Source organism: Meriones unguiculatus, chromosome 16 (genome assembly GCF_030254825.1).
Source record: "Meriones unguiculatus strain TT.TT164.6M chromosome 16, Bangor_MerUng_6.1, whole genome shotgun sequence".
In the NCBI taxonomy this organism is placed as follows: Eukaryota; Metazoa; Chordata; class Mammalia; order Rodentia; family Muridae; genus Meriones; species Meriones unguiculatus.
The window spans coordinates 29,461,198-29,474,072 of NC_083363.1; the positions used below are offsets into that span (position 1 = coordinate 29,461,198).

General features: G+C 49.3%; 1 protein-coding gene across 4 annotated transcripts in view; it reads right to left on the reverse strand.

Annotated features, from left to right (window-relative positions):
• Positions 1 to 4,066: 4,066 nt before the first annotated feature.
• The window catches only part of Bicral (BICRA like chromatin remodeling complex associated protein), a 92,040-nt gene continuing 83,231 nt past the window's right edge, over positions 4,067 to 12,875 (reverse strand). For all 4 annotated transcript variants that reach the window (XM_060369562.1, XM_021640167.2, XM_060369563.1 and 1 more), the window contains 2 exons: positions 12,195 to 12,297; positions 4,067 to 7,775 (listed from right to left, as the gene is read on the reverse strand). In XM_060369562.1, the coding sequence (XP_060225545.1) occupies positions 6,994 to 7,775; positions 12,195 to 12,297 (885 nt within the window). In that variant the 3' untranslated portion in view covers positions 4,067 to 6,993. The remainder of the gene's footprint in view (positions 7,776 to 12,194; positions 12,298 to 12,875) is intronic.

The following is a 12,875-nucleotide window of genomic DNA, read 5'->3' on the forward strand; positions in this document are numbered from 1 at the left end:
CTTCCCAGAGGTCCTGAGTTCAATTCCCAGCAACTACATGGCAGCTCCCAACCTTCTACACTGGAATCTGATGCTCTCTTCTGGCGTGCAGGGTACATGCAGATAGAGCACTCATGCATAAAACAAACAAAATCTTTTTAAAAAGTTAGTGTCCTAAGGTAAACGCAAGTTGTAAAGGTACAAGAAAGTAATCTAAGGTAACAAAAAAGTTCGGATTTCTTTCCCCCTCTATGCTATTGTTATACAAAGATTTCAAAGGTTCAGGAAACCAATACTCAACGGTTCAACCAGACCACCCCTGTGGCAGAGTCTAGAGACTGCTCATCAGCAGGCTGCCAAAAGTAGATACGTATCCCTGAAACAGCTACATCAGTTTCTAAAAACACCTGTCCCTTACGCTTGCTTTCTCTATGGTTAAACTAGAGATTACTGCTGATGTTGGCCAGAGACAATGGAGGCTTCTCTTATTGGTTCTGTAGGAAACATGACGCATATTCAGGAAGACAGTCCACCTTTTATGCGGAATGGAGGATCTTTTATATCCTAATTAAGGACCCATGGCAACCCAGATGGGAGACAGGGGTTATTGGTAAACTTATGAGAGTATTTCTCACAGCTGCCCATCGGACACAGTCAAAATACAGAGGTTTCACATCCCTCTCTCTCAACCCCTAGGTACAGACACAGTAGAAGTGGTCCGTGTTCTTCAAGGTTCCTTAATCCCTTATACCATCCCTCTTGAACAATACTGATCCCCCCTCCCCATGACACCATCTCCTTTCAGACTGTAACCTCCACATAGCCGCTACTCAATGATGCTCTGCCTAATGGCTCTGGAGAAGGCTGGTTGTGTGTCCTTCTTGGGTCAAACGCATGACCATTATTTGTGGCCTCACCGGTTGTCTGAATAGAATCTCTCTCCTCGATGCTCATTAATTGCTCTAAGCCAAATATCACTACCACGTCGAATCTCCCCCACATCTGTCTTTAGTATCACAGACTGCTTTAATGTCCTAGAAGCACGCCGGAGTCCTCGGAGGCACTCAAGTTTATCGCTGCCTACCCCATGGGGCAGGGATTTGTGCCCTGATGTTCCTTTTCCCAAAACTAGAGGTGGGACCTGGTGAAGAACCCTGGCCAGTCCCCACCGCAGGGATCACAGCCCCACAGCAAGACAAACAAACCATTCAGGCCCTACCCTTTCTCAAAGTCCTGGGTATAACCCTTGACATGGCCATTAGAGTAGCAGACTATTTCGCTAGATATTTACTTATCAATTTTCCTCTAAGTTCATCCAGGATCTCCAACAGGTAGCTCAGAGCATCCTTCCCTTCCATGGCCGAACAGACTCACTGGATGCCTAAGTACTACAAAATTGGCAAAGATTAGATTTACTAACAGCAGAGAGAGGTGGCCTTTGCTTCTTGCTAAGGTAGGAAGAAGACATAAAACACATAAAAGGTGTTGTTCTTATGTCACCCAGTCAGGTATGGTGAAAGATCAGATCCCACAACCCCAGCTGGCTCTCTGAAAACATAAGAATCAGCTCAGGGCCTCTGGCTGGTGGATCACTGACGGTCCAGTATGGAATTGGATATTACCCTTCTTCATCCCACTTCTCCTTTTCTTAACCACACTAGTCACACCCTGTCCAAGTCCTCATTCTGGTAAGCCCAACCCTGGAAAACTCGGCCCCCGAGAAACTCTATGTAAAGCCTGCCTCCAGCTCGGTTCTCTGCTGCTTCTCCCCTAGAACAGACAGCCACCCTCTTGTGTCTTTCCCAATACATCTCCTGCGTGAGGTCTGTGGTGTGGTGTGACTCTGTGGGATTTCTCGGCTCCTGCCTGGCAGGATAAATTTCCATTCTGAGCACTAACACCGACGCGGTGTCAGCTGCAGTGAACTGCTCAAGGGGTTGCTGGCTGGAGCATGGCGGCGCATGCCTTTGATCCCAAGGGCAGGTGGATCTCTTGAGAGTTCAAGGCCAGCCTGGTCTACAAAGCAAGTCCAGAACAGCCAAGGCTACACAGAGAAACCCTGTCTTAAAAAACCAAAAAGTGGTTGCTGGTTAAACTCTCTTCATCTGGGTACCAAAGAAGCTCTGTGTCTTGTAGAGAAGAGAACTCAGAGCTGAGGCCCAGGCAGACCCTGGGGTTCAGGGCTCTACCCTCCACAGGACAACACGGCCAGAGTCCTGCCTGAGCCATGCTGTGCCAGGGTCCGGGCTGAAGAGGAAGTTTCCATCTTTCCTATTAAGTGCTTTCCCAGTAACCTACTGGCGACTCTGTGCGTCAGGAGGTGTCAGGACGCCATTTTCTGGAACGTGAATCTCCCTACCTCAGGCTGAGGCCTTACCCTGTCCTAACAGAAGTCTCGACTCTCCTCTGGGCATGCCCCAAGGGAACGAAGGGACCTTGGCCCTGACTCGGCAATCCTTTCAAAAGCTTTACCACATAATTGTTTTTACTTATGTGTATGGGCATTTTTGTCTGCAGGTATGCACCACTTCATGCCCTGTGGCTGGAGGGACCGATGGTTGTGAGCTGTGGGGGTGCTGGAAATTGAAATCGGGGCCCACGGAAGAGCAGCCACTGCTCTTTCTTGTTGAGCCACCTCTCTAGTGCTATGTATTATTTTCTAAGTATTTTATTTTGGGGGACCTGGCTGGCTTGTCATGCAGATAGACCTGGCTGGTCTCTACCTCCCAGAGATCCACCTGCTTCCGTGTATCCCCACGGTGCCTGTGGAGGCTAGATAAATTGGAGCCCTCAGAGCTAGAGTCACAAGAGGTTCTGAGCAGCCCAATGCAGGTGCTAGGAGCTGAGCCGTGGTCCTTTGGGAGGGCAGCCAGTGCTTTTAAATGCTGGGCCACTGCTCAGGCCTGACGCGCAGGGCCCGAATGGGGGCAATAATGTGCCCTGTGGACAGCCATACACTTGGCATGAAGAGAAACATGACCTCAAGGGAACCCCGTAGACGACAACAAAGGATCTACCTATTACATGGCGCTGCAGGACACTGAGAACCGCATCCTGTTAGCCTGCTTATCACTGCTAACTCTTACTTATTCTGAGGCAGGGTCTCACGGAGCCGGGGACCATCATGCCATAGCTGTGCTGCTCAGGATGAACTTGAACTCCTGATCGTCTTGCCTCCAGTTTCAGTCCACAGTGGCTACAGGAGAAGGTGTCCCAACGCTGAGGTGTTTAATGTGGATCAAAGGCAGGGCGTAGAGCATGGCAGGTTAGCATTCTACCCACTGAGCCCCCAGTGCCCAACCTTTCCTTCCAATCACATCAGGGCAGGAGGCACCTAATCCCCCAAGGAGTGCCAGTGGAAACTTTTTGTTTTGTTTTGTTTGTTTTGGTTTTGAGGCAGGGTTTCCCTGTGTGGCCCTGGCTGTCCTGGAACTCACTCTGTAGACCAGGCTGGGCTTGAACCTGCTTGCCCCTGCTGCCCGGGTGTTGGGATTAAAGGTGTGTGCCACCATTGCTGAACTGGTAGTGTAAATTCTAAGCCCTAAAGAAAAAAAAAATGTGTGTCTAGTTACATTTGTGAGGGAAGGTACTCAGAAGGGACTCTTACAGCTGACATTACAGAGAGAACCCCAGAATATGATCTCACTATAATCTGGTTAATTTGGGAACCAAAGAGAAAGGTCTTCATTCTAGGGGAAATGTTAAATGAGATCATCTTAACTATCCCTTAGCCTTCTCCTTTTCCCTGAAAAAAAAAAACAAAAACAAAAACAAAAAGAAAAAACCAAAACCTTCCTGCAAAAGCTCTCCGATATCATTCGAATGATCCCCACCCACTTTTCCTTCCTTAGCTAAGGACCCAAGTGACCGGCAGGGACACAGCAACCAAACTTCACTCACAGCTCTGTTCAGTGTCTCTGTGGGAAAGCTGATCAGCTGAGACCCTGTCTCCTCCCTGAAGGCTACTTTTTTTTTTTTTTGATCACGTTAAATATATCTGCAGCAAATTCCCACCAAACGCTTACCCCCGTCTTCTGGGGACAGGCACCATTCCTAGTTGCAAAATCAAGACAATCACAGTTACACATTTTCCCAAATCTTTGGCTGTATTGCAATGGTTGTTTCATTTTGTAATCTCCAACTGAACATTTCCTAACCATGGATTAACAATATAGGTACTGACTGGTTTAACAGTATTTATCCAACATAACAAAATAAACTGCAATTTGTTATACTTTTTTTTTTTTTTACAAAACATTTTATAAATATTTTTACAAAATGTATACAAAGCAATTTCAAGTGAGACATACTATACAAATGAAGGTATTTAAGCAAATAAAGCCCACACCACACTGACAGCGAGTGACCGTCCTCTGAGCCGGCCAGCCTGTGAGGCCTCCCTAATCTAACAGAGTCTACTAAAATCTCCAGAGCTAAAGGATTTCCTTTTCGTAATTGCCAGTTCAAAATTTGCTTCATCTTTAGGCAGTACTTAAGGACACAGAAAATCAATGCGTAATAACAAATTCATACTTTTCCACAACAACAAACAGATTAAAAACAAAAGGGGAAATGATTTTTGTTACTGGGCACGAGTTCTAGAACCCAACTGACTGACGAACCTGAACCACCGACCGCTGGCCCCTGAGGCGGAGCGCTTCCTTCACCAGTGGGGGCTGGTACATGAGTCATGACCCATGTGTAACCTAATCACAGGGGTAAAACACATCTGTAATCTTCATTTGTCATTATCTAGAGTCTTCCCTCCGTAAAAAGTCAACTTACATACAAGGACACAAAATTTACAAGTTTCATTTTGGTACGGTAGGCTTTCCATTTGTGGGAGCAACGTCAGGGCTTAGGAGCCCACAGTTTGACGCACGGAAAGCCAGGGCTAGGGATGGAGGGGGGAGGGGAGAGGTAACAACCTACAGGAGACCTTTCTCGTCTCTTAAGAATTCCACTGATTTGCAATATTAAGGTAACTCGTTAGTAGCCATGTGCAGGCGTCCAGGGGCCATCTTGAATGAGGTGACCATGAAGCTCTAAGGGGAGGGGTGGGGTGGGCCGCTACCCCAGGGCAGCCGAACAGAGAGTTCTAACTGGCAACATCATCTTTCTAATGTGTTGTAACACAGGAAGGAAGGCGGCAACTCGGGCATTGGCACAGAGAAGGGAAAATGGGGTGACCCTAAGGCAGCCCAGGTTTTCTACTTCGATTGGCTGGGCCGTCGGGAGAAGGTACACTGCTCTCAAAGACTGGCTGTTTCACGGGTTTCTTTATGTAGTGGACAGACGGGTAGCAAAGGTCCATACAGTCTGCTGTTTTCTCATTTTTGTTTTGTTTTGTTTTGCTTTGTTTTTGAGACAAGGGTGTGTTTGGTAGCCCAAGCTGGCCTGGAACTCATGACTCTCCTGCCTCAGCCACCTGACTGCTGGGATTACAGGTGTGTGCCAACATGCCTAGATTGTTGCTGTGTTATTTGGAAAAAAAATAAAAAATAAAAAACCTTCGTTTCCATTGCAGGCCAGTCTGGACAGGAAACACTCAACATGATGACCACAGGGACAGCTGTATCTGGGGGATATAATGAGGAGGAAATCAATGGACGCATCTGTACAGCCAGAGGGATGAAGAGGGAGCAAGCCCTGACAGTGGCTAAAGCGACCTCCAGAGCTCAGAGCGTCAGAGAGGTGGGGGGGGGGGTGGCGGGAGGGGGTGTGCACACACAGCACCATGACCTGGCTTCCCAGCAACGGTCACTATGACATGAAGTAGCAACAGAGACACCATGTCCTGGGACAGGCACACGAGGAGGGAAAAGTGGGGAACGGATGCTAAATAAACACAGAGGGAGGCTCGCTACTGTGACTGAGGGCCACCCACAAGGCGGGCGGGTGTGCTCTGCCTCTCCTGCCTCAGCCCTCTCCTTCCAGGATGCTGCTACCTTTGGTTTAGTGTGTTTGGGAATGACTGATGCAGTGTTGACCACTATTCTCAGACACAGGAAGCATAAACAAGGCCAGAGTCCCTTAAGGAGTTTAAGCGGAAAGACTACAGCAGTTTTCCAGTGAGAGCACTTTTGATGCTTGGCTATTCGCTGAGGGAGAGGACACAGGAGGTGAAAGGAAACAGAGTTCAGCAACAGCAACGAACAGGGTATGTTGACTTCACCCGATGCTAAACCGAAGCTGCGCACACGGAGCCCCCTGGCGGCTCACAGCCTCCCCAGCTCGCTGCCTTGAACAGCTTGTGAGAATTTCAAGCTGTCTACCTGGGACTAAGAACAGAGTATTCCCAGACAGAATTCAACATGGATGTGCTAAAAAGAAAAAAACAAAACTAAGCTAAACTAGACAGGTTTCGCTTCGGCAGCATCACATAAGCACTCGGATGTCAAGAGGGAAGCCTACAAATGCTGTGTCTGTGCTTGGGCGTCTTAGGCCAGGGCTGGGGTGTTCCAGGCAGAGCTACAGGCTATCCACTGCTCGGAGGGCTGAGCATGGAGGAGAGTCATGTGGTTTTCCCCAAACAAACTCCCCCCGACCCCAAACAAAACCAAGTCACTACTTTGGAGCTGCAGTGAGAAATTCTTTAAAAAAGTAGCTTCTATCAGGCCTGTTTGATTTTTCTTTAATAAGTCTGTTCTTTTGAAATGACTTATGATTGTCAAAATTTTACCCAGGGCCAAGTGTACTGTGGTCTCATCGAGTGACAGTGCTAAAAAAAAAACCAAACCACGAAACAGATAAACGAACGACAATGGCCATAAGCACTTTCATAACACTTGAAATGTGTAGGGCCAATCGGACTGCTTTCTAGAGAGAGGTGGTTTGCTGAGGGGTCTCCCTGCAGCCGCGACGACGTATATTGCTCTTCAAAAGAACAGGCTCGAGATTAGAAAGAATAACCTGTGACGGAGGACCGAGCAGGCTGGAGACAGGAGACGTTTCCGTTTGCTTTGCGGGGGAGAGCGGGACTGGTCCGGGCGGGGTCTGGGGGAGACGGCTGTATCAACACTCGAGGATACTATTTACAGCTGCTTCTAAAATGGAGTCCGTTTCCACAGCTCCTTCACTGTGGTCCGGGATGAACTTTTCCAGGCAGCTTTCCTGCGAAGCCATGGGAGAAAAGCTGGGGAAGTCCAGGTCCACGGCGCCGCTGGCCACGGGCTCGCTCTGCGGCCGCCCCGCATTCTTGAGTTCCAGGATGTTCTTAAAGGTTTTCTCTAGGCTCTTGGTGAGCTGGAGATCCGGCTGGGGCTCACCCGAGCCTTTCATGATGTCTGTGTGTAAAACCTCATTCTTTGGGGAATTCCTCAGGGCTTTGTCCTGGAAGGAGTCGAGGCATGGCATCTCCAGGTGCGAGCTGGCCAGGATGCCCGGGAGCTTGCTCTCAGAGCCATGATCCGACCTGGGCAAGGTCTTGCGGTGGCCCTCGGGGCCCGGAGAGCACCCACTGACCTTGGCGGGGTCCCTCCGGCCGCCCTTGTCCTCAGGCGTACCCCGGTATTGGCCTAAGCCCCCTTTGTCAAATTTCAGTGTTCTACTGTGGCCTTCTGACTTTTTAGAAATGTTTCCCTCTGCAGAGACCACGATGTGGTTAGGCACTAGATGAAACTGGTCATGATTTGTTGCTTCTGCCATGCCTGGCTTGGCTCGGTCTCTGCTTGGGGCCCTGGGTGCCTGATGGAGCGAGCTGGTTTTGCCGCGATGCTGGTCACTCCTGTCCAGTGGTGTCTCAGGTGCAGCCTCGTCAAGTTTGAAGGAACAACAGAAATCGGCCTGAAAACCCTCTGGAAATCAATCAGAATGAACGTTAGTGCTGGAGTGAGGACAAAGCCTTTGGATTAGGAGCAGAGGGCAGTGCCCAAGGCCCAGCAGGGCCTGCCCCTGGCCCTCCCTCTGCTCATTTTCCCGCCCACCCCACAGTGTAACCCCTCTGACAGAAACAGGCAGAGACAATTTAACCAAGCTGCACCTTGTCCAAGTAGTCAGGACTCTGGGCCAGCATCCCCTTGGAAGCTTAACCCCAGGTTTTGTGCATGCAGAGGAGATACTGCATCCAGTGAGCTACGAGCCTGTCCCGCCCCCCCCCCCCCCCGTTTTTCTTTGTTAACTGACTGCTGTGAAAGTAAAAGTTCTGGGCCCCCATGGTGGCCCACATCCTGGCACTTGGGGAGGCCGAGACAGGGGGATCTTTGAGTTCAAGGCTAGCCTGGTCTACAAAGTGACTCCTGGACAGCCAAGGCAATGCAGAGAAACCCTGTCTTGAAAAACCAAACCAAACCAAACCAAACCCAAAAACAAACCAACAAAAGAAAGAAGGAAAGTTCTGGCTTCAACCTGCTTTCTTCCTCAGAGCAGTGGGCTTGGTGGCAAAAAGGGACAGATGCCCTTACAGACAGGTGTGAGGGCTTCAATACTTCTCCCAGAGCATCAAACGAATGGCAAGAAGGCACACAAATGTTTCCGGCTTGGAAGGACATGGGGCGTGGAGGAGCTGTGCCTGAGTGCAATTAGGGGCTGGACTTTGCCAGGTTCCGGAGCCAAGGAAAGAAGCATCTGTGAGGACCTGAGGTAGTGGCTATCATGCCAGGGCCAAGTGTTAAGCAAGTGAGGAAGGACGCACGGAGCACTCATCACCCTTCAAACGTGAGCTACAGGGAAAGAGGCTAACACGCAAAAAGAGGACTCCACCGACTGATACCTGCCTGTGAGGGCTGTGACAAGGAGCATGGCTATCACAGGCTAATTTATCAAAGCCAGGGATTTCCGTTTCTCAGAAAGAGGGGCAGAGGCAGACCCCCTAAGGTTGTCCTTTTGTGAGCTCCCAGTACAAAGTATTTCTTCCAGACTCATCCATTCTCGTCCATCCACAAACTGTATTTGTATTATGCCAAAGCAGGCCTAAGCAGAATCTTAATGTTTAGCTCTCAGTAAAGGACAGGTAGGCATGGTGCCTCTTGCCCATAATCCTTGCAGTTGGGAGGTTGAGGCAGGTGCATTATCATGACTTCAAAGCCAGTCTGAGTTTTATCATGAATTCTGGCATAACCTGAGGTGCAGAGTGAAACTTGGTCTCAACAAACAACCAAAATAACAACAGAAATTAAAAGGAAAAACAGGGATACAGGAAGCTGGCTCAGCCCTCAGGGGCACGGCTTTTGCACAGGGCTTTGATTTGGTTCCCAGCATCAACATGGTTTCATGACTGTATGTAACTGCAGCTTAGAGGAAAGCTGATGGCTTCCTCTGGGCTCTGTGGACACCAGGCATGTATGTGGTACACATACATGCATGCAGGTAAAACAACCATATACATAAAAAGAGCACTGTCTGCTCTTCCAAGGGACCTGGGTCCGGTTCCCAGTACCACATGGCAGCTCGCAACTGCCTGTGACCTTAGTTCCAAGGGATCTGACACTTTCACACTTATACACATAAAATAAAATTAAATAAATTAAAAAAATAAAGACAGGACTGGAGAGAAGACTCAGTGGTTAAGAGCACTGTCTTCCAGAGGTCCTGAGTTCAAGTCCCAGCAACCACATGGTGGCTCACAACCATCTGTAATGAGATCTGGTGCCCTCTTCTGGCGTGCAGGTGTACATGCAGACAGAATATTGTATGTATAATACATAAATAAATCTTCGAAAAATAAAAAGGCAAAGCTGGGTGGTGTTGGCACACTCCTTTAATCCGAGCACTTGGGAGTCCAGATCAGAGTTGGAGGTTAGCCTGGTCTACACAGTGAGTTCCAGACAGTCAGGGCTACACAGAGAAAATCTGTCTGGAAAAACAAACAAAAATACAGAACAGAAGACCCTTCTCATTCAGAAGGGCAAACAGAATAGACACAGGAAGTGGCTGAAGAAAGGGAATAGAACGGGAGCCTACCGCAGATGTCCTCCGAAAGACTCCACCCAGCATGGGATCGAAGAAGATGCTGAGCCACACAGCCAAACCTTAGGCAGAGCGCAGGGAGTTTTATAGATGAGTTAGGGGATAGAAGAACATGGAGCCGAGAATCTGGGCCCGGTAGAGACTGATGCACCAACCAAGGACCATGCATGGTGAGGACATAGGCCCTCTGCTCAGACGGAGCCAATAGGCAGCTCTGTCGCCATGCAGGTCACCTAGTAAGGGGACCAGGCCTGTTTCTGACATGGACTCTGATGTCTGCTCTTCAATCACTTCCCCCTGGTGGGGCGGCCTTGCCAAACCACAGAGGAAGAGGAAGCAGGCAGTCCTGATGAGACTTGATAGGCTTGGGTCCGTTGGTAGGAGAGGAGGGCTCCCCCTTTCTGAAGACTAGGGGAGGGGGATGAGGGGAAGAGGGAGGAACAGTGGGACCAGAAAAAATACAGAACAACAACAAAAAGACAAGACATTGGAGGAAGGAGAATAAAGCCAAAGGAAAACGACAGTGAAACAGCTGGAGAATGATCTGCCAGTCACAAAGCTAATGTATTCAAATAGTCTAAAGACTGTAGCAAGGTTAAAAACTGTAGAGTCTGGAGTGATGGCTCAGTGGTTAAGAGTGCTTGCTGCTCCACCAGAGGAAGTTAAGTGCACAGCACCTGTGTGTGTGTGTTTGTGTGCGCGCACGGATGGTTACAATTGCCTGTGACTCAAATTCCAAGGGATCCAAAGCTGTCTCTGGCTTCTGTAGACAACCCTTCACATGTGGTACATATATGTGTATACATATACACACACATATATATGTATATACATATACATGTATATATATGTATATGTAGACCAGGCTGGCCTCCAACTCAGAGGTTTCTCCCTGTCTCTGCCTGAGTACAGGGATTAAAAGCATGCACCACCACAGCCAGCCTTTTTGTTCTATTTTTAGAAAACGCCTTTGAGCCGAGTGTAGTGATTAGGGCCTGTAACCCCAGCACTTGGAGGCAGAGGCAGGACTGAGGGTTAAGGCCTCATCTGCCAATCTCCTGAATAGCTAGTATGTGCCACCTTTTTTCTGTGTATGCGTCCAGGGGGGTAAACACAAGGCCTTGTGTGGTCAGTGTTCTACCACTAGGCCAAATAGCTAACCCAGAACTTTATTTTTAATTAACTTTGAAATTAGCTCTCAAAATCATGGGTTTTGAGTAACATTTCCTAACTGTGCGTCACTGCACTTTGCCCCGAAACACCCCCATTCCCTTCCGATCCTCTCCTCTCTCAGCACTTTTTTGTCTGAGACAAAGGTTTTACTCGGAGCCCAAGGTGGCTTGCAATTTGCAGTCTTCCTGCCTGCCCAAGCCTCCATGGCTGGGAGTCTGAGATCAGCCTGATCAAGAAAGCGGATTCTAGGACAGCCAGGACTACACACTGGTGCGACTCTGTCTTTAAAAAGGAGTGAGATGGAGAGACGGCTCAGCAGCTAGGAGCATGAACTGGTCCAGGGGACCCGTGTTCATTTCCCAGCACCTGTGTTCGGTGGCTTAAAGCCGCCTGTTCCAGGGGATCCAGTACCTCTGCCTCCACAGCACCTGAACTCAAGTACACATTAGCCCTCTGCCCCCTCCACACACACCCCCCCCCCCCCCGCAACACAATTAACAACTCAGGGTCTGAGCAATGACTGGCTTAGGAGGTCAGAGTGTGCAACACACTTCTCCCCCAGAGGACCTGAGGACCTGAGTTCAGTTTCCTGCATCCCCTCAGGAGGCTCACAGCTACGTCCAACTCCAGCCCAGAAGGTCCAGCACCTTTCTGGCCCCTGAGGCACCTGCACTTGCACTCATATGCATACACCTGCCACAAACATACAATTAAAAGAGTAGAGAGAAATTAAAATAAAAATTTCTAAAGGGCAGATCTGGAGCTGGGTTAATGGCTCACACCTTTCATGGGAGGCGGAGATAGGCCTTGTGAGTTCAAGGCCAGCCTGGTCTACATAATGAGCTCCAGGACAGCCAGGGCTACACAGTGAGACCTTGTCTAAGAAAACAAAAACAAGTTCTCAAAGATAAGGCAGGATTGGAAGGTTAATGGGAAACTTGTCAGTCAGCTGAACGTAAAATCCTAGTTTGGATTTTGAAGACTGGAGTCAGTCTTGGTACACTCGCATATTGCTCTCAGCTATGTTAGTTCACGCTCACCCTCTGATCACCCAGGTTGTTCACTGACATCCCGAGGCCACACTGCCAGGAACCACCACAGCCGCCCTCCCCTCCCTGCACCCTGACGTTTCTTACCAGGATCTACAAGCGCCAGGCGCTTGTCCCGAGACAGGGAAGCTCTTTCCTCCTGGTTGAACATCCTGTCAATCATCACCACCTCAGCAGAGGGACTGATCCTCTGAAAGGGAGAGAGGAGTCACTTTGGATGCTTTTATGGGATGTGATGGCCTCTGTGTTTGGGCGCTAACTGGAGCAACGAGACGTGAGTTTGTCTGGCTTCTCCAGAGTTCCATCCACACACAGAGGATGCTATCACATCTGCTGCTGTTGTAAGACAAAGTCACACGTAACCTGGGCTGGCCTCACACTTCCCGACTGCTGGCATCCTCTGAATGACAGCCTCCCTCCGTGTGGGTAGCCCTGCTCCAATGACCACGCTGGTTTTAGACACAAGGTCTTACTATGTAACCTTGGCTAGCTGCAAACTCACTATACAGACCAGGCTGGCCTTGGAGTCACAGAGATCCACCTGCCTCTTCCTCCTTAAGGCTGGGATTAGAAGCGTGTGCCACCATGCCTGGCAAGGTAGTCTTTTATGGCTCAGAAATTTTGTATCAGAAATGGTTGCCAGTGACTCCTGGGTGCTGTCATTTCCAGTGCTGGCTAAGTGTGCAGTGTTCCTCCTTAAACATCTCTGCTTTATAAACTATGCTCTAGCTGTTTGCTGTCCTTGGGCCTCTCTCTGTCTTGGGGCCA